This window comes from Sceloporus occidentalis, unplaced genomic scaffold (genome assembly GCF_023333645.1).
Source record: "Sceloporus occidentalis isolate IW3139 unplaced genomic scaffold, rSceOcc1.0.p SCAF_5, whole genome shotgun sequence".
Lineage (NCBI taxonomy): Eukaryota > Metazoa > Chordata > Lepidosauria > Squamata > Phrynosomatidae > Sceloporus > Sceloporus occidentalis.
Window position 1 is genome coordinate 183,995,431 of NW_028316985.1, and position 22,783 is coordinate 184,018,213.

General features: G+C 42.6%; 1 protein-coding gene across 3 annotated transcripts in view; it reads right to left on the reverse strand.

Annotated features, from left to right (window-relative positions):
* Positions 1–22,783, reverse strand: part of LOC149313270 (solute carrier family 4 member 11-like) — a 173,952-nt gene that overhangs the window by 94,184 nt on the left and 56,985 nt on the right. For all 3 annotated transcript variants that reach the window (XM_089526392.1, XM_089526391.1, XM_089526390.1), the window contains exon 2: positions 15,022–15,072. In XM_089526392.1, coding sequence (XP_089382518.1) covers positions 15,022–15,072 — 51 coding nt within the window. The remainder of the gene's footprint in view (positions 1–15,021; positions 15,073–22,783) is intronic.

Genomic DNA, 22,783 nt, shown 5'->3' on the forward strand with positions numbered 1-22,783 from the left:
GCTTGCCTATTCGGCTATTACCAATCTGAGCTATTTTCAGATGAGGAGGAAAGATGGAAGATGGTTTTCTGAGACAAGGATATTCCCAGGAGAAACCTCCAGTAGAATTACAACTCAGATTTTTCTTTTCCAAGATGGTGGTTAATTCTCTGCACTTCTGGCCAAATGTTGCCTTGATCAATCGCATTGCTTGGGGCAAGGTTTCATTTAAGTAACTCCCTCTCAAATTATTTCATGCAATAATGAGTTCATGGAATTCATTACTACAAAAGGTGTTAATAATCGCCTTCGGCTGATAAGGCTTTAAAAGGTTTTTTTGGGGGGACTGGATTAATCTATGGAAGATGGCATCTCCTGGTCTCTTACTAGTTTCCCAGGACAGCTAAACACAACTTCACAGCTTGGGAAAGTTGCTTTTTGGGCTACAACTACTGTACTATAATGGACCATCCCTGTCAGTCTTGGCCAGTGGTGAGGGAATAGGGAATTTTTAGTCCAGTGATGCCCAAACTCTGGCCTTCCAGGTGTTTGGACTTCATCTCCCAGAATCCATTGGTCAAGATGAGGCATCTGGGAGCTGAAGTCCAAAATACCTGGAGGACCAGAGTTTGGGGATCATGGTGCTTAGCCTAAAACATCTGGATAACATCTCATGACCTGCCCCGCCTCCAGATGCAGATGTTTGCTACCACTACTTGATCTCCATTTATGCATCATTGGGGCATTTGGTTGGTCTTTGGGTCTGATGAAGTCTAGGTAAGTTAGAATTCAACAGATATAGCCAACTTAGTCTGTAGAATCAGTCTGTGGAGAGATCTTGTAGGACCTTTGATACTAACTGAAAGAAAGAAACTGGCAGCATGAGCTTTCATAGACTTCAGTCTACTTTCTCAGATGCATTTAGGTAAGGTATTCTAAGATGGATTGGGAATCATGCCATTCAGATCTTGTTGAACAAGTCCCAGCTGTCCTAGCCAGCATAGTCAATGGTGAGGAATGCTGAGAATGTTAGTCCAACAATATCTAGTGCTACCTGATCGTCACAACTGTGCTCAGAGAAGCCCAACGGTTTGATCACCACAACTATCATTCAGTGTAACCTATATTCCTCCCAAGTCGCCTGTCAAATGTTAATAACTCTAAGGATTTCATAGGGTTTTCTTAGGCAAGGTCTCTGGAAGAACTAGAGATTCCTAGAGAGAACGTATTAATCAAAACCTCAAATAATCAAATCCACAAAAGTCAAAGCCATAAATGTGGAGGGCCAACTGTATTATTATTATTATTATTATTATTATTATTATTCACACAAAAATGAATATCTTCATGCCATGTCTTATATCTTCCTATTTAAAAAGACAAAAAGGTGGACGCTCCTAGATTGTGGAATGAATGGAGATAAGTCATTCATTTCTTCCAATTTGTGCACTTAATAACAATTTTTGCCTGGGTTGTTCCCAAGTAGAATAAACCTATTCAACCGATTGTTGAATGGGGCGTGAACAGAGAGATAAATCTAATACATACAATGGGTCCACTCTATACAGGAACAAAGATTGAGGCACAAATCTGTTAGCAGTTGTTCTCATGGGTGAAATATTATTTAACAAACAGGTGTGACCTCATGCACTGACCCAAACTATGATTTCTATTTACTCATTCCATCTTTATTGAATATGAGACACTCATGTAGAGTGGACTAAGGCCTCCATGGTTTGTTGCTATGGAATTCTGGGATCTGTAGTTTTGTGAGCCTTCTCTATCAGAAAATTCTGGTGCCACAGCAAACTACAAATTCCACAAGTCTATAGCATGGAGCCATGGAAGTTAATGCAGTGTCAGACTGCATTTTTTCTGCAGCACAGATGAGACCATGGAAAGATAAACTCATTTTATTTTTAGGTTAAAATTCAGGCACAGCTGACAGCTGTTTAGACCAAGAATGAGAAGCAATTGTTGTTGTTGTTGTTGTTGTGTGCCTTCAAGTCATTCTCCAACTACTGAACATTTGGGGACTGAAGGAAAATGTCACTGGTTGTTGTGTGCCTTCGAGTCGTTTCTGACTTATGGAGACCCTAAGGTGAAACTATCATGGGTTTTTCTTGGCAGGTTTCTTCAGAGTTTGCTATTGCCCTCCTTTGAGGCTGAGAGAATGTGACTTGCCCAAGGTTACCCAGTGGGTTTCATGGCTGAGTGATGATTTGAACCCTGGTCTCCAGTTCATTTTCGTGGGCAAGCTGGGATCAAGTATTGGAACTAACAGTACCACTTTAAATGACTTTGGTTAAAGCACGCCTTGCCTATTCTGTCCAATTTTGGGCACCACAGTTCAAGGACATTGATGGGTTTGCAAATGTCCAGAAGAGGACAACCAAGATGGGAAAGGCCTGGAAACTCGATGAAAGCTCTGCAAAAAATGGTTGAGGGAACTAGGTATGGTTAGAGTGTCAAAGAAAAGATTGAGAGGTGCTCTGATGACCCTCTTCAGATATCTTAAGGCCTGTTATGTCCAAGATGGGACAAACTTTTCTGATGCTCCAGAGGAACCAATGGATTCAATTGACAAGAAAGAAGAATCTCAGCAAACTTTTGGAGGAACTTTGTGGTAGTGAGAGCTATTTGACAGTACAAGAGATGTTTGGTTGATGGCCACAAGACGTTTGGTTGATGGCCACCTATCAGGAATGCTTTTGCTACAGATCCCTCCATTTGGGCGACAATGGATTAGATGACCCTTAGGGTCCCTTCCAGCTCTGTGATTCCAAGACTGGCCTACTATTGGCAAGAGAAAGAGGAAAGGCCCTGCTTATAAAAACATTTGAGTAGGATTTTACACTTCCCCTACACACTAACTACACAGAATCCTTCTCAACCTGCAAAACTGTTGACACTGGGCAAACGTTCCTACTTTTTTTCTAGCATCGTCTTCAAGTGACCTCAGCATTCATTTGGCTCTTTGCCGCCTATTTCTATTAGATCTTGCCATCAACCAGATTATGTTGGCTTTCCCTCCCGTCCAACTACGGTTCTGCAATTACAAAAGGCATCCCTAAAAACACAATGGCCACTGGCCAAAAGCTCTGAATGACATTTCCTACCCTGTTTGCAAGAATCTACACGACGACGCGGCGGGAAGGAGAAGAATGCATTGAATTCTTTTGGAACTTGGGATAAAAGAGCGGCATTGCTTTGTTTTCCATCCAACAAAGTGACTCTGAAATAGGTCTATGATTTATTTTACTTTTTTGGAAGAGGAGCATGTTTAACCTTTCTTATGCCAGATGCATTTATCCTACACACCGTACAATCATTATCAACCTGAAAAGGCTCCATACCTATATCTTCCCAATAAGCACCAGTCCACTAGCAGGGGCATAACTATAGGGGGATGCAAAAATGAGGGCACCACGCCAGCGTAGTGGTTTGAGCGTTGGACTACGGCTCTGGACACCAGGGTTCGAATCCCTTGTATCTAAATTCTGTTCTTGTCCCTTCTCTGAGAGTCCCGTAATTCTCTAGTGGTTTCTTCCAGGGATCAAATTTTTTAAAAATTGTTCCAAGATGCCCCAAAATGGTAAATGAGGGGCATTTCCAACATGCTTGGAGCCCCCATTTTGCCTTAAAACTCTCTGAAATACCCTCCTGGAGGATGATTCCTAAGCTCCCAGATGTTTTGGATTCCTGACCTTCCAGATGTTTTGGACTTCCCGGAATCCCAGACCACTGGTTGAGATTTCTGGCAGTTAAAATCCAAAACACTTTGAGGTCCAAGGTTTGGGAATCACTGCTCTGCATGTTGTGTGCCTTCAAGTCATTTCTGACTTATGGAGATTCTAAGGAGAACCTATCATGGGGTTTTCCAGCAAGATTTGTTCAGAGGAGGTTTGCCATTACCTTCCACTGAGGCTGAGAGAGTGTGACTTGCCAGAGGTCACCCAGTGGGTTTCATGGCTGAGCTGGACATCGAACCCTGGTCTCCAGGGTTGCACAGTCCTTCACTGAAACCACTACGCCACAGCCCAAAAATGTCCCCATGTCGGGTGTTCAGGAGCATTTGGGATCAAAAATGATATTTTTGCAGCAGCAGCAGCAGCATCAGGTAGAAGGCGCAGGCCACCAAGGTCTCCCAGAGATCTAATGTGGCACCCTTCTGTTCCACAGTTGCCCATCCCTGGCTTAGAATTATAGAGGAAAAAGGGAATATATTCTATATGAATTTTTTAAACTGTGAGAGATAGAAAAATGGAGTAAGAGCATATGGCAGCTTGTGTCTTTCTTGAATGTCACCACTCACCGAACAAACTGCACATGCCATTAATATTTACGCCAGTTATTTTTAACATGCTGCCTATTATCCTCAAGCATTCCAAGAAAATTAACCCTGATAAAAACAACCTCTCTGTGCCAAAGGAAAGTTCAGCACAGTGGCGCCTAGAAGACTCAGGGCTTGGTGAAGTTACTTTTGGGGACTATAATTCCCACAGCTAACATGGCCAAAGGCTCGGGGTTCTGAGGGTGATAATCTGAAGGAGAAAACATTTCCCAGCTATGGAAAGAACAGCTGGTCAATTGATTCAGAAGAGTGATAACCTTTTTTTCCTCATTATTTTTAAAAAGCATGCACACACTTACTTGAATATTGAAAGTACGGGAAAAGGAAAAGCCCAGGCTATGTTTGTTGATGTTGTTGTTGCGTGCCTTCAATCCATTTCTGACTTATGGTGAACCCTATCACAGGCTTTCCTTGGCAAGGTTTGTTCAGAGGTTTGTCTTTGCCTTCCCCTTGGGCTCAGAGAGTGTGACTTGCTCAAGTGGGTTTCCATGGCCCAGTGATGATTCGAACGCTGGTCTCCAGAGTCCTAGGCCAATGCTCAAACCACTACAACATGCTGGCTTTCAGGCACTGGCCATTCAGAGGTATAATGTTCCTGAACATCCATGCATCCATCCCTTTATTTACACCTTGCAGGTGCAGATAGCCCAAGTGTGTGAATCACAGAGACCACGAAGAAGGACACTTGCAATACCACCCTGGGTCTCATTTGGCTTTTTAATTTCCCAGTTCAATTTGATGTTCTTCTGAAACATTGTTCTACAACTCCAGCAGCGAGGATACAGTGTAGATCCTTCTTAATTATACCAAATCCTGGACATGCCATTTTAAGAAAGGTCAGGCTCATTTGTAGTTCAGCTCCACAAGGGAATTGCCACCTAATCCCTACACAGTAACCAGAATTTAGACATACTGCTAGGGGCATCTCTGGTCTCAGCACCACAAAAAACACACATCTGCACCAGTTCATACCCAAAGTCCTTTTTCATACACCATGTTGCTATTAAGATGCATATCATGGACATATGATAATTCGCATATGAACATGCACTTATTTTCAAACACACACACTTTATCAATTTGATAACATGGAATTGCTTACAAAATACAATGACGTAGCCAACTTACAACCACAAAATACGAAACGCAGATACAGATCCCAACTATGTACAATGTATTTTAACAAAATTCATCAAACATTGATGAATTTGAATTGGGAAGGGACACAAGAGCAATCCAGTCCAACTCTTGCCATGCAAGAATACACAGTTGCAACACTCCTGAAAGATGCCCTTCCCATCTTCTATTTATAAACCTCTAAAGAAGACCCAAGAAAACCCCATGAAAGAAAACCCATGATAAAGGGTTGGAAGTTGGAAACCTGGCCAAATCCTTTTCTGGATGTGTTCAAGAGGCCAAACCTTCTGGGGATGCTCTACCCACATTTGAGAAGTTGGTCGGAGTTGATGGCGCATGAGACTCTTTTCAACTCTGTGATTCTATGAAATACTACTCTATAGATCTGGCTTATCAATAGGAACACCAGAATATCATGTTCTCTCCAGCCACTGTGCTATAGATTTCTATTTTGAGACATTGTACAAACAGCACTGAAGCACTATATGTTCGAGGCTTTCCACAGCTGACTGCCCAACACTAGTATCAGCATTCCTCCAAAGGAATCCTTCTCCACATCTACCTAAAGTCACCGCAATGGGGAAAGTATTGATCCCTGCCAAAGCCAATTTACTCTCCTGCACTTTGGATAAATAATCTTGGTCATATATGATGGAAGAGCACTCTTAATGTTCAGCCAAGGGTAAATGGAGGGTGTTCTTTGTATATTAATTTCACTCAACAATTTGCAGAAGTCTAAATCCATGATGTGTTGTTTTGCAAGCTCAATGGCTTTCTTTTCACCTTGCAGCAATAAAAATTCAGGTGAAAATCCAATTTTGGGTTATTACGTTAGGGACCATGGATGACAAAAAACCCAAACAAATGGGCCCTAGAACAGATCAAGCTTGATCTCTCCCTGGTGTCCAAGATGACCAAACTGAAGCTGTCATACCTTGGCCATTTTATGAGAAGGCATGATTTGCTAGAAAATACAACAATGCTAGGAAAGGTGGAGGGCAGTGGCGAGAAGGCACATACCACGTGGATTTGGCCCATCCACTAGAATGACTGACATCAATGCAAGTCACAATGTGATCATCACTGAAAACCAGACAAATGTAAACATTAAGCATGCAAGAGCATCCGCAAATGAAGTTTGCACAGGAGCAGCTCTCAAGCATGAAAATTTCAAAAGTACAAGGAAATACAGAACAGCATGAAGGCAAGGTTGCTATGGCTGCAACCTAGCATTGAGAGCATGTAGCCCTCCGGGTGTGGTTGTATTACAGTTCCCATCATCCTGCACTACTCACCAGTGCAGATCCTTAAGCACTGGTGTTATATGGCTGGCTCTGGACGTGCCCGCACTCTCAGGACATCTGGGCAGCAGCTATTGAGGGTCCCAGGGGCTAGGCTAGCCTCCACATCTAGGAGAGCCTTTACCATCTCGGCCCCGACCCTCTGGAATTCGCTGTCCAATGAGCTCCGCTCGGCCACCTCCCTGGCCCAGTTTAAAAAGGGGCTAAAAACCTTTCTGTTTAGGTCTGCATTCCCTGATATTTGCCCCAATTAGTTCTTCCCCGCCCCAAGCCAACAGTGGCAAGTTGGTTTTGATTGTTTTGATGTTGATGTATTTTAACCTTAACTGTATGTATATGTATATTGAGGACTGTTTTGTAATGTTTTATGATGTTGTACACCGCCCTGATTGCACAGAAGGGCGGTATAGAAATAAAATGTTTATTATTTATTTATTTATTTATTTATTTAACATTTGGAAAGCTGCAAGTTTTGCAATGCCTATGCCATTATGGTATAGTGGTTTGAGTGTTGAACTAGGAGTGTGGAGACCAGGGTTCAATTCCCAGCTCAGCCACGAAACCCACTGAGTGACCTTGGGCAAGTCACACGCTCTCAGCCTCAGGGGAAGGCAATGGCAAACCTTCCCTGAACAAACCTTGCTAAGAAAACCCCAGGATAGGGTCACAGGATCATCGTAAATCAGGAACGACTTGAAGGTGTACAACGAGAATTACGCAAAGCCACCTGATGTGTCACTGGGACTCCTTCTGATGCGCTTAGGATTCTGCAATAAATTCACTTGGAAAGAAACACACACATCATGAAGAGATGCAATCTAGCCCCACAAATGGGATAGTTTGTTCCATATTTGAACTCTGAATTCCATTTAAACCAGCATCATAGCGGATAAAGGGAGGGAAGACAAAAGATGAAGTGACTAAAGCAGCCTTTCTCAACCTGAAGATGACGATTACTATTCATATTATCAATAATAATAATAATAATAAATTTTCCTAATATTCCTATTATTCATCCTAATATTTCCTCTTTCACAAAACCCTAATAATCCTGGGAATCCTGCTTGAGAAACCTTGGTGCAAAGGCTTAAAATGTAAAGGCTTAAAGAAACAAGATGGATGATAGAAAAGACTACAATGTACAGTGTATAGGGGCCCCAGTTATGCCTGCAAGAAAACATAAGATTGCTTTGGTTTGTTTATATTGGGAGTGGGATGGTGGGAAGGGGAGAAAAAAGATAAAGCAATGTTGATTCTGGAAATACTTCATCTCAGGAAATACTTGCCAATTTGGTATGATTTGTAAATCTCTCTCACACACATACAAACATACACAACAGCTGAGAGACAAATTTAGACAAGGGAGCAGAGAGGGGAGATATGCATAATGGGCAAAGGGATATTGAAACCTCACATATAACTCCATATAAATGCAAGAATGGCGCTGTTTTCTTTGTGTGTGTCTTTTTTTAAGAAACAGCACAGAGCAGTTGCTCTGAAACAAATCTCTAAAAATCCATGCAATTAAAGTTTGCACGCTTCTTCACGCGATGTGACGCACAAGCGGTTGCTTTTGGAGATAACAAACGCAGCATTTCAGCCTGGTTTTGCCCAGTCCCAAATAAACATGAGACATTCGGGATGCTGTGGTTGGGGATAAGAGGGTCTTTGGGGTACATCTGCACTGGAGAAATAATGCACTTTGACACCACTTTAACTGCCAAGGCTCCATCCTACAGAATCCTGGCACTTTTAGTTTCATGAGGCACCGGCACTCTGTGGCAATGAAGGCTACAGACCTTGCAAAACTAGAAATCTCAGGATTCCAAAGGATGGAGCTACAGTACTTAAAGTGATGTCGAACTGCATTATTCCTACAGTGTAGATGCATCCTTGATTGCTCTCACCCAGAGATGCATCCAGGAACCAGACAATGTGATACTGGGGTTTTTCTTCTTCCAAGGACCTTCCACTGGCCACATGGACTACTGAAAGCAAAAACAACAACAATACCTGGAGATAGAAGGAAAGCCACTGGTTTTGGAAAACTTTCTTTCTTATACTGTTAAACAGCCCCTGGGAATTGTTTCAAAGCTGAATGGTCACTTCTGATGCTTCCAGCAGAGGTAATTTTATTTTTTTATTGGGGGGGGGGGGGAACAATCCAGGGGTTCAGGACAGGTCAAGATACAGAAAAACATCCTTTCATGATTGCCATGTGCCGAAACAGCTGCATTTTTCCTACTCTTGGAATATACTCTAGTATCATCTTACCATCATCCTGCCCTTTTCCCACTCCAAAAAGAAGAAAAGTTAAAGTAACTGAACTACGGTATCAATAAATCTGAAACTAGTTAAAAGCACCACCAATAGTTTCCTGGCACCTTAGGGATCTGGGTATGTTTACATATTATAACACATATTATAATGCTGGTTAATAACTCAACCTTACACTCTTAGGCTGCATCCGCACTGCAGAAATAATTCAGGTTGGCACCACTTTAACTGCCATGGTTCAATGCTACAGGATTCCAGGAACTTTTAGTAGTTTGTTGTGGCACCAGAGCACTCTTTGACAGAGAAGGGCGAATATCTCACAAAACTACCAATCCCAAAATTCCATAGCATTGAACCATGGCAATGAAAGTAGTGTCAAGCTGATTTATTTCTGCAATGAGGAATCAGATGCAGCCACAGCCAGTTTCTCACATCTCCTTTCTGTGTCCCAGCCTGCCCACAGCACATGCAAAAACTCCCTCCACCCTTCATATGGTCACCCACCTCCCTGGACTTAGGCAACATCTTTCCTCCTGCCTTTATCCTTCAGCTCAAACAAAACATGTCACCACATCACTGTACCAATTTTTTTTTTGCATTTCCATGGCTATTCATACCATCTTGGTTAAGGTCCTTCCTGGGCATCAGTTCACTCCATGCATCTGAGGAAGGAGACCAAGTATATAAAAGCTTATGTTGCAACTTCCTTTTGCAAAGTTAGTCTCAAAGGTGCTACAAGAACCCTTTGCGGACTGATATTCCAGACTAACATGGCCATGTCTCTGAATAAACCATACCATCCATTATGAAAGGTCTTCCCTGCCCCCCCCCCCCAAGCAACCAGCATCAAGGTCCCACTAAAACAAAAAGGTCTTCTCATGCCGATGAAAGGACAATAGGGAGGGTGCCAGTCTAACGTGTCTAGGAAGAGAGTCCCACCAGAGCCTGGGAGCAGCCACCAAGAAGGCCCTCTCCTACCAGTTCTATCCCACCAGATCTCTTGGGTGAGTACAGAGATGCTGCCCTACCAGAAGTTCTCAAGGCACTGGCATCTTGAACTTTATGAGGAATGGTTGAATGCTCTGGGCATGTTCAGCCTGGTGAAGAGAAGATGGAGGAGGGGTGACATGATTGCCCTCTTTGAATATCTAAAAGGCTGTCACAGAGGATGTTATCACACGGGAGGCTTACTGTGAGTAAACTGCCATGAAATTATCAGAAATCGTGAAATAAGCACGATCAAGGTTCACACACCCCCGCGCTTCTCCCGTCAGTAAATCATCATGGAGGTATTAGGGTTTGCTTCTCCCATGAGAATAACGGGATGTTCTGTTATTGCCAAATTCTGACTATTTCATGGCAATTTACTCATGGTAAGCCTCCCGTGTGATAAAGGCCAGAGAGGAGAGGCCAGGCTTGGTCTCTGCTGCCCCAAAAGGCAGGACCAGGTCTACAGGTTTTAAGCTACAGGAGGGTAGATGTCAACTGAACATTAGAAGGAACTTCTTGATGGGTAGAGGGTTTAGACAACAGAAGGGTGGTGGAATGAAGCTGGAGAGCTATCTGCTGGGAATGCAATCCAGCTTCAGGCGGTCTTGGATGAAACGGATTATCTGGACCCATTTCAAACTGGCTTTCGGGCGGGTTATGGGGTTGAGACGGCCATGGTCGCCTTGGTCGATGATCTCCGTCTGGGCATCGACAGGGGAAGCGTGTCCCTGTTGGTGCTCTTGGACATCTCAGCGGCTTTCGATACCATAGACCATGGTATCCTTCTGGGACGCCTGGCAGAGGTGGGAATCGGGGGCACTGCGCTCCAGTGGTTCCGGTCCTACCTCTCCGGGAGATCCCAGATGGTGCAGCTGGGAGACGTGTTCTCCGACGAGAGGGCCCTTAAAACTGGGGTCCCTCAAGGAGCCATTCTGTCTCCCATGCTATTTAACATTTACATGAAACCGCTGGGAGAGGTCATCCGGAGACATGGGGCGCGGGGTTATCAGTACGCTGATGACACCCAAATAATCTTCTCTATGTCTCCGACTGATGCAGTGACTGAGGATGGCGTCTCTCCTCTCGTGGCCTGTCTGGAGTCAGTAATGGGCTGGATGAGGGAAAACCGACTCAAGCTGAATCCAGAGAAAACGGAGGTACTCGTGATAGGTTCCCCTGGCCCAGGAATGGCGGTGGTTCCACCTGTCCTGAACGGGGTCACGCTCCCTGTGAAGGACTCCGTGCGCAGTCTGGGGGTGCTTCTTGACTCGTCCCTTCGCCTGACTGCTCAGGTGAATGCGACGGTCAAGAGCACCTGTCATCAGCTTCGGCTTATTCGCCAGCTGCGCCCATTCCTGGCCCAGAGGGACCTTGAAACTGTGGTACAAGCCCTGGTAACCTTGAGACTGGATTTCTGCAATGTACTCTACATGGGGCAACCCTTATACCAAACCCGGAAGCTTCAAATGGTGCAGAACATGGCAGCCAGGCTGGTCACTGGTACGTCCAGGGCCAGCCATATAACACCGGTATTAAAAGATCTCCATTGGCTGCCCATTCGCTTCCGGGCGCAATATAAGGTGTTGGTGATGACCTATAAAGCCCTAAATGGCCTGGGCCCAGGATACCTGAAGGACCGCCTCTCCCCATACATTCCGCCCCGCACCCTCAGAACATCTGGGCAGCAATTACTTAGGGTTCCCGGGGCGAGGTTTGTCTCCACTACCAGGAGGACATTTTCCATCGTCGCCCCGGCCCTATGGAACACGCTGCCCATAGAGCTCCGCTCAGCTACCTCCCTGGCCCAATTCAGACGGGACTTGAAGACCTACCTGTTTGGGATAGCATTCCCTGAATAAGGTCCCATAGGCCCCCCCCCGCCGCACTGGCAACGGGATTGGCTAACCTGGGGCCTTTTGTTTTTATGTTTTATGTAACTCTTGTATGATTTTAATGTTTATTGCTTATTGTATTTTAATTGCTGTAAACCGCCCTGATCTGATGGAAGGGCGGTATATAAATAAAAATTTTATTATTTATTATTATTAGATTTCCTGCACTGAACTAGGGAGTTGGACATGGCCTGTGGGGACCTTTCCAATTTCACGAGTCTCTCTATTGGCCTTTCATCTGTCGTGGTCAGAAAATTATTATTATTTGCAATGGTCTCACACGCTGAGCAAGAAAATAATAAACCTCACTGCTTGTATCTAGACAGCCAGGGTGGTGTAGTGGTTTCAGACTCCACCACACTCCAAGGCATCGCCTTCCACTGCCAAACAGCTTTTACAGTCAGGAAGTTCTTTCTAAAGTTTAAGTGGAATCTCTTTCCCTCTAGCTTGCATCCATTGCTCTGTGTCTTATTCTCTCGAGCAGCAGAAAACAAGCTTGCTCCATCCTTAACATGACATCCCTTTAAATACTGAAAAAGGGGTCAAGCAAAAAAACACCAAACAGTGAAGCCTTTATTGGCCAACCAAAATGCACAATATACTTGTTGCAAGCTTATTGTGCATTTTGGCTGGGTAATAAAGATATCACTGTGAAGTCGAAGGCTTTCATGCCTGGCATCCATAGTTTTTTGTGTATCACTGTTTAGTGGGTTTTTGTCTGAATTTTTACTAAATGGCCAACACAGCTACTACCCCTGCATGAAAAAGGGCTATCATATCACCTCTTAACCTTCTGTTCTCTAAGCTAAACCTACCCAGCTCCATAAGCAGCCCTTCTTAGGGCATAGTTTCCGCACCTTTTACCATTTTGATCACCTTCTTCTGGACACATTCCAACTTTGTCAATATCCTTCTTGAATTGTGGTGCCCAGAACTGGACACACTGAAAGACTGTACACCGTTATTTGCTTCTTCCTTCCTGATTCACACTTTCTTTCTTTCTTTCTTTCTTTCTTTCTTTCTTTTTCTTATAAGGAAATAGATGGAAAGAACAGTGGAATAATACAGGAGGATTGCAAATGGAAGTTATAGTCATAGGCTTCCCCTGTAAAATTCCATAACTGAAAGCAATACAACTGCACAAAAAGTCTTCTCGAGAAGCACCACATGGCCTGAAGTCAGGGATGTTGCAATGGGGATAAGTGCCTGCAGACCAAATAAGAATTCTGACACCTCAATGTAATTTTCCTTCAGTCCTCAAATTTCTAGCATCGCAAGGAGTGTGACAGTGAAAACTGTTCACGTTTAGTAACTCTTGTACAGTCAGCTCTCCATAGCCATGGATTTTTTTATCCACAGATTCAAGCATCCACGGCTTGAAAATCTTTTTAAAATATGTAACTTCCAAAAAGCAAACCTTGATTTTGCCATTTTATACAGTATAAGGGACATCCTTTTAATATGCCATTATATTCAATGGGACTTGAACATCCATGGTTTTTGGTATCCACGCGGGGCCCTGGAACCAAATCCCAGTGGATACCAAGGGCCCACTGTATTTGCTAAATGTGCTTGCATTCTCTCCATAAGTTTACCTCCCCTTTGTTTTGGATGCCTAAATTGTATCTCTCCAGGAATGCAGTGCCTATATCAAGGGAAGCAATAATACCACTCTATTTCGCTTTGGTCAGATCTCACCTGGAATACTGTGTTCTGGGCAACACAATTTCTGGGCACCACAATTCAAGAAGGATGTTGAGAAGCTGCAGCGTGTCCAGAGGAGGGCCATCAAAATGGTGAAAGGTCTGGAAACTGTCAAGTCCTAAGAGGAACATCTTAGGGAGTTGGCTATGTTTAGCCTAGAGAAAAGAAGGCTAAGCAGGGCTATGAAAACCATGTCTGAATATTTGAAGAGATGTCCTACTGAGGATAGACCAAGCTTGTTTTCTACTTCTCCAGAGACCCAGACATAGGGCAATGGATTCAAACTATAGGAAAAGAGATTCCAGCTCAACATGAGGAAGAACTTCCTGATGGTAAGAGATGCTCAACGTTGGAAGATGATATTTCAGAGAGTCTCCTTTGGAGGTTTTTAAGCAGAGGCTGGATGGCTATCTAGCGGGGAAACTTTGATGTATATCCCTTCATAGCAGAATTGAATTGAATGGGATGGCCCTTGGGGTCTCTTCCAAGCCTACAACTCAATGATTCATGCTCAACTAAAATTTTAAGTTAATAAAATACTAGAAATCTGAGAACTGAAGGATAATTAAAAGGGAGGGTAGGAGTGAAAACGCCCCGATTTTGGCCCTTGTAGAGAGGCAGCATGGCTTAGTGGTTTGGGTGTTGGACTACAACTCTGGACACCAGTGTTCTATTCCCAGCTGAACCACTGGGTGGCCTTGGGCATGTCACACACTCTCAGCCTCAGGGAACGGCAATGACAAACCTCCTCTGAACCAATCCTGCCAAGAAAACCCCATGATAGGCCACAAAACATCAGAAACGACTTGAAGGTACACAACACACACAAACACAAACACAGCTACAGCTCTGCCTGGAGTAAGACCAAAGCTTCGAAAAGGTCATTTGTTTAAACTAGAACTGTTTGAATGCTCCAGCCAGTGGCTATGCCAACGGGAAGATTTGGAGAGCTGCAGTCCAAAAATGAGGAAGAGGATTTAACAATTAAAAAAATACATTTTTGGAGCCAGCAAAACAAATGTGCTCTCAAAATCAACAGCCTGCCATGCAAGAGGTGTGTGTGTGTGTGTTTAGCAAATACACAGACAGACAACACAACAAGGAAGGATATCCCAGGACCATTTTGAAAGCATTTACACAATTTGCACACAATTTGGGGCCAGAGGAGAGACCTTGGAGGACCTCCCAGAAATCACCTGGTGACCTGAGCTTCCCCAAAATGACTTTAAATGCAGCCAAGACAACAACTGTTCACTTCTGCAAACGTCAGGGAAATCCCCAGGCCTGCGGCCACTTCCCTGTTGCACATTTGTTGGTGCTCTGCTATGTACATAAGGATCGGTACTAAGAAACCAGACCTACTGTTAGTAAATGGGATGCTACTTGCCTGTTTCTTCAAAGAAGTACCCATTCCTGGACATTGCTGCTGGTGGGCTTTCTAAAAAGGAAAAAGGAAAAAAAGAGAAACATAAGTAAGATGGTAGTAAAACAGGTCAGAGAAAGTAGACTGGAGTCTATGAAAGCTCATGCTGCCAATTTCTTTCATTCAGTTGCTACAAGATCTTTCTACGTACTATTCTACAGACAAACACAGCTATCTCTTTGAATTCCAGATCAGAGACTGTATGTTGTAGTGGTCTGAGTGCTGGATCAGGACTCTGTGAGACCTGGGTCTGAATCCCTGAGTGACTCTGTCTCAGCCTCAGAGGAAGGCAAAAGCAACAACCCCCCTCTGAACAAATCTTGCCAAAAACATCCCGCGATACGTTTGCCTTTGGGTTGCCATAAGTCTGAAACAACTTGAAGGCACGCAAGAGCAACAAAGCAGGGTGATTTTGGGAAAAGGGAGAAATAAATGTACTCCTCAAAAGTTATAATTTCTCCATATGTTTCAAACGGAGAGTCATATGTCAACAGTTGAGCATATTTCCAAATAGCTATCATCACCATCGTCATCATGAAATTCTGTATTTATTTATACAGTGGGCCCTTGATATCTGTGGGATACGGTTCCTGGACCCTCTATGGATACCAAAATCCATGGATGCTGAAGTCCCATTAAATACAATGGCACAATAAAATGGTATCCTTTACAAAATGGCCAAATCAAAGTTTGCTTTCTGGAATTTATACAAATTTTTAAATATTTTCAAACCAGGGATAAGGAATCCGTGGATTTGAAGGACTCACTGTACCCAACATTTTTTTCCCAGTAACTGGAACTCACAGGACTTACTTAAGTTAAAAAAGATACAATTAAAAAAATTACATCATACATCATTGCATCATGGAGATTATTATTATATCTAATAACAGCTTCCAGACTAACAATTGCCAAAAAATGGAAGATAAGGAATTCCTTTGCCGTGAAGAATGGCTACCAAACAATAAAGAAAAATCATGAGATGAGGGAAATGGACAGACTGACAAACTTATTAAAGGATAAACCAATACAAAAAGTCAAAGAAGAACGGCAACCAATTGTGAAATATTGGACAGATATGTGAGGAGTGAACAAAAACTTGGGGTGGAAATAAACATTTAGTAAAAGTTACATTTAAAAATCAAGACACACGAAACTATAAGAGGAAAAGCAAAAACAAAAGAGATGAGAAGATAGTTGGGTGAAAAGTTGATAATAACAAGGGAATTCACAAAATGACTGTTTTGCATATAGGTTATTTAAATTGTAATAATATTATAGGATGACAAACTGAGGGATATGGGATTCGAATGTAAAAACAAACACTGTTATGTTATTTGTGTTATATAAAAGGATTAAGATCAGGAAGTTACATAGGGAAGAAATTTGTTTGAATATAAGGGGAAAGAAAAACATATATATTTGCTTTGGGTAATATACATAAATATTTTAAAAAGTATTAAATATATAATAAAACTATACATAAAATTAAAAGCAGCTAAAAATGTAACCATTAAAAAGACTAAGTACAAACAGCACAGTACATGAAAAGACCTTTTCGCCTGAGCAGCCACCTCTGAAACAATAAGCTTTGCATCTGGCTATGAATGGAGAAGCAAGGAGGATGCCAGTCTAACATCTCTAGAAAAGGAGTTCCAAAGTCTGGGAGCAGCCACCAAGAAGACCCTCTCCCCTGTTTTCATTTGATGTACTGGTGAGGTTGGTGGGACTCCCCGGAAAATTCACAACACAAACAGGCTTATATGGAAAAATACGGTCCTTCAGACAACCTGGATTTCAGCCATATCCAAGGGATCCATATCCACGGATTCAACCAACCGTGGATTCAAACTACGCAATCCAATATGGTACACAATATGCAACACAAGTAGCACATGAACAAGACGCAAGACTGGAAAGTGGTACAAGTCACTCGAGAGACTGAGGATCTGTGAAACAGTGGGAATCCAATAGTTGTGCTTGGCACAAATCCATACTTCCTACCATTTCACAGATCTTCAGCCTGTCTCCAGCCTTGCGTCTCTCTCTTGCCTTAATATTAGATATCAAAAGGCTATCTTGTAAAGGAATTTAAAGTATACGGGGGGATGCATTCCTACATGGCAGGGGTTGGATTTGGTGGCCCTTGAGGTCTCTTCCAGCTCTATCAATCTATGTGTGCATATTTTTAAATATACTTTTTGCAAATACAATATTGTACTATACCATTGGTTTCAGTGTTCAACAACGACTCTGGAGATCAGGGTTAAATTCCCCTTTTGGCTGTGGAAACCCACTGGGAGACCTTGGGCGAGTCACACCCTCTCAGCCCCAGAAAACCCCATGGTACGCCCACCTTAGGATCATCATAAGTCAGAAATGACTAGAAGGCACACAACCACCACCAACAATTATTTTTTTTAAGCTAGTGGTTGTAATATCTGAACTTCATTTTGCTTCTTAATTTTCTGAGTTAGACCTATTTTGGTGTAGTCCTACATATTAATGGGAGAGGGACCCATCAAAACACCTCAACCCACCAACGTTTTGATTTTGTTTTGTTTTTAACTTGCCCCCCCCCCCCAGCCTTGGTGGTGGTGAATTGGTTCCAGGTTTTTAGCCCAAATTTTCAAGGCATCATCATATAACCTGCTGGATTTATTTGGGGAAATGGAATCGGCACCTTGGACAGTTCCTTTGAAGTTTAGAGTGAAATCCACTGAAACAGAATCCATCAGCAGCTAGAGATGATGCCACGACAGTTAACTAAGGCTGCATCCACACTGCAGAAATAATCCAGGTTGACACCACTTTAGCTGCCATGGCTCAATGCTATACCATTGGTTTGCAGTTCTGTGAGACATTTAGCCTTCCCTGTCAAAGAGCTCTGGTGCTGCAACAAACCAATTTCCAGAATTGCATAGTACATAATCTGCCATGACAACTTTAAGTATCAACCTGGATTATTTCTGCAGTGCAGATGCAGCCTAAAATTGAGGATTTCAGATCACTTTCACTATTTTAAAATCAACTGCCTGATCTTCAAAACCCTCTGCAGGAGTACATCCACCATACAGTTGAGATAACCAAATCCTTTATAGAAAAGGTCTTCCTAATACAGTATTAACATGGAATCTCTTTTCCTGTAATTTGAATCCATCGGCTCAGCCTTGTGTGCCACTGAAGAATTTTGGCCCATGTTTTTAAGATCAGAATATTAAGGGACTAGGTCCCCAAGACTCATGGCTATAATTTCTTTTAAAAAACAAAGAAAGAAGAAGACTGTTAATAGCTGTTTGTAAATGTCCTCAGATTATCTGCAGCTTCGGGAACAGCTAACAAAAGCAGATGCAAACCACTTATCATTTCTTGCACGCCTTCTTCTAAATGCCAACTTTGCACCATGTCACAACGGTTTCTCTCAACATGCCCCATGACCAGGAGAGTGCTATGGTCATCATTCCCCATCCTCTTGTTCTGCAAAGCCTCAAAAACCCTTCAGTTGGGAAGCCACCTGGCTTAAGAGGTAGGTTTTGGGGGACAACTTATGGTCACACGGTGCAAAGTTGGCATTTAAAAGGATGCTTGCAAGCCCAAGCCAATGGATTTTTGGCCAATCCTATCCAATCTCTATTATGCCATCATAGAGGATTAAAACACAAGATATCCTCCATACAAAGCTCAATACAAGACGCACAAAAACAGGCAGGGGTAATATCAATTCAGCCATTATTTTTGTAAAACATTACAACCTAATAGACTCAGTATAATTAAAAAAGGGAGACCAAACCCCAAATATTACATATGTATCTGAGGCTGCATCTGCACTGCAGAAATGATGCACTTTGATACTGCTTTAACTGTCATGGCTCAATGCTACAGAATTCTAGGATTTGTCGTTTTGTGAGATATTTAGCCTTTCCTGACAAAGAGCTTTGGTGCCACAACAAACTACAAACACCAGGATTCCATAGCACTGAGCCATGGCAGTTAAAGCGGTGTCAAACTGGATTATTTCTGCAGTGTGGATGTAGCCCTAGCAACAGAGAAAAGTTTATTGGATTTTTTCTTTTTATGGAAGTCCTGAAACAGAGGGGGAAATCCTCATTATAATTTTTAAAGCATTTTCTTGATGTGTCAAGACACTCTTTCCTACTGAAAGTGAGAAAATATAGGAGCATTCTTTAAGTCCCTATTCACAACCTATCCTTTTTGTCATTTCTTTCACTCTTGTAGGCTTTGAGCTTGATGGGTACTCAAGATATACATAGAGAGAGACCAGCGAAACAGATCCATATAACAAGGTTCATTGCATAGATGGTCCTTGTCTTTCCGCATCACCAGTGAAGCAAAACTCTCAGACAATCCCTTTGAGATAAGAGTATACTCAGAGATCCCAGTGCATTGATTGTATGTTATAAAAGAAATGAGAAGCCCTGGTAACGGAAGACTCTCACACTCTCTAGATTTTAAAAAAAGAAAGCTTGGCAATGAACCCTGACACTTCTCTGTACTGCAAATTGTATTCCCGACTGTCAAAGCCAGCTGCACCTGGTCTTCTCAGTTTTACTGGAGGATTCGCCATTCTCCAAATTGGAAGAGACTGCCTCGGTGGGTGGTGGATTCTCCTTCTTTGGAGATCTTTAAGAAGAGGTTTGCTTTCACTCAACCTCTATGTAGAACATACCATAAGAAAAGCAGGCTTGGACCCAGAAGAAGGAGAAGTGAAGATGGGAAGAAGGAGTATCAACAACCCAAAATATGCAGATGACACCATACTACTAGCAGAAAACATGACAGATTTAGAGCAACTACTAAGGAAGATCAAGGAAGAAAGTGCAAAGGCAGGCTTACTATTGAACATAAAGATATAGCCGTGTTAGTCTGTAGAATCAGTACGTGGAGAGATCCCATGGCATTTTTGTTAGTCTCAGAGGTGCTACAAGATCTCTGTGTATTGAACATAAAGAAAGCAAAAATAATGAGCGTGGACAATTTACATGAACTCAACCTAGACAATGAGGAAATAGAAATAGTAAAAGAATTCTCGTACCTTGGATCAAACACTGATCAGAGCAAAGACTGGAGTCAAGAAATCATAAGAAGACTAAGAATGGGTAGGGCAGCTATGAAAGAAAAGACCCTAAAATGTAAAGATAAATAACTGAGCACCAAAGTTAGAGTCATACAAGCCTATTCCCTATTACAATGTATGGATGTGAGAGCTGGAGAATTAAGAAAGAAGCTAGGAAGAAAATCAATTCAGTTGAGATGATGTGATGCTAGAGAAGAGTGCTGAGGATCCCATGGAAGCCAAGAAGACAAACCAATGGGTCCGTGATCAGATCAAGCCACAGATGTCCCTGGAAGCCAAGATGACCAAACTGAGGCTGTTGTACTTTGGACACCTCATGAGAAGGCACTACTCATTGGATAAAACAATAATGCTGGGAAAGGTAGAAGGAAGTAGAAAGAGAGGAAAACCTCATGCCAGATGGATGGATTCTATTAAGGAGGTTACAGGTATGAATTTGCAGGACCTGAGCAGAGCAGTGGAGAACAGGGAATTTTGGAGATGTCTCATCCATAGGGTCACCATGGGGCAAAATCGACTTGAGGACAGTTAACAACAACAAAGAAGGAAAAAGAAGGTGGTAGGACCCAGAAATGTTTCCTCCAGCACCAGATTTTACAGCAAAACCTCTGCAGTGCAGCTGGACTTGAACTGGCTGAACCAGAGTCTCAAACACACAGCCTTCCCAGAGAACAGGTGTAAAACCTTTTCTCCAGATCCACACCGCAATTAAAATATTCTTGGACTGCTCTGAGCCCTGGGGATACAGCAGCAGCAAAACAGAATAAATCAATACATTTTGCTGAAACAATAACTTTAAACATTCATTTGCAACCTGTGCGACAGGATTTGTACTCGTTTTGAACCTTGCTCTCAAGTTCAGGCTTGTCGTCCGCCAAGGCTCTCACAGGAGTAAGATTCGGAAAGCGCAGACACGGAGAAGGAGGAGGAAGTTATTTAAGGCAATACATTAAGTGTCAGGGTGAATCACACAGAAATTTAAACACTGAGTCTCCCTTATCTGAAATGCTTAGGACAAAATGTGTTTTGGATTTGGGATTTCTTTCCAGATTTTGGAATACAGTATTTGCATATACATAAGGAGCTATTTTGGAGATGGGACCCATTATATCATTATACACCGTGTTGTTGCTGTGTACCTTCAAATCATTTCTGACTTATGGCGGCCCTAAAGTAAACCTATCATGAGGTTTTCTTGGCAAGATTTCTTCAGAGGAGGCTTGTCATTGCCTTCCTCTGAGGCTGAGAGCTTGTGACTTGCCCAAGGTCACCCAGTGGATTTTATGGCCAAACAGGGAACTGAACCCTGGTCTCCAAAGTCCTAGTCCAACACTCAAACCACTATGTCATGCTGACTCCAACTATGATATACCTTCTAAATCCATTATATACCTTATAAACATAGCCTGAAAATAATTTTACACATAATATTTTTAATAATTTTGTGCATGGAACAAAGTTTCCCTGAAACCTTTAATAAAAAGTCATAATTTGGCTTGGTGCTATTATTTGACTTGGTGCTATTAAGAAACCAAAGCTGGCTCCAGCTGGATCTGCAAGGAGAAGACCTTCTACATTCTGGGTGCCACAACCGAGAAGACCTTCTTCTATGTCCTGCTATGTCATACTGGACACAGAGAAGGACACCTGCTGAAGATCTCATTTTTCAAAAGGTAGGTATAAGAATTTCCCATTTTAACTACTCCCAGGTACAGCTAGCATGATTTCGAGTTGTAAGTAATCATAGATTGGGGCCTTGAATATTTCTAGCCCTGAAACATTTTGAAAAAGAAAGATGATAGCGCAAAACCTAATTCTGCATGATCTATGGTGCTATGATGCAGAACCTAAGATATTCCTTAATAGAGAGCCAGTGTGGCTTACTGGTTTAAGTGCTGGATTGCGACTCTGGAGACCAGGGTTCAGTTCCCAGCTCATCCATGAAACCCACTGGGTGACCTTGGGCAAGTCACACGCTCTCAGCCTCAGGGGAAGGCAATGGCAAACCTCCTCTGATTAAAATCTTGCCAAGAAAACCGCATGACAGGTTCGCCTTAGAGTCGCCGTAAGTCGGGAGCAACTTGAAGGCACACAGTAACAAGAAAGGCACATCTTGTAACTCTGTTCCCATCAAGACGAAGGGATCAAATGCATCCAAAAGACCAGAAAAATACCACCACGCTCTACCTTCATTTCTTAGATTGTTAGCATTTTCACATTTGCATCCCGCATTGTTCCATTATTAAATTCCTCAGACGATATACCTCAAAGCAGCCAATTACAAATTTCATGATATGAGGGTTGTAGGGAGAAATATAATAAAGTCTCTTGAGCTTTGCAGTATCTGCGAGTTAAAAAGACATACCAGCGTTCCCCGAATGCTTGATGAAAGAATTTCATTTCAGGGGCATGCTTTCAGGCAATGCCCTTTTCTTTCCACACTAACATTTCCACATACCTTGGGTATGGTAAAATGCAGAATACATTTTAACCATCCCCAAATGCTTCACTACCCCAGAAAATTGGTCACCATTAATCCTTTCCAACAGCGGCAGGTCAGGGAGAGGAATGACCCAACAACAAAGCAATTTCTCTCGTTGCAAGCTGTCAGACTGTAACATTTAATGATGC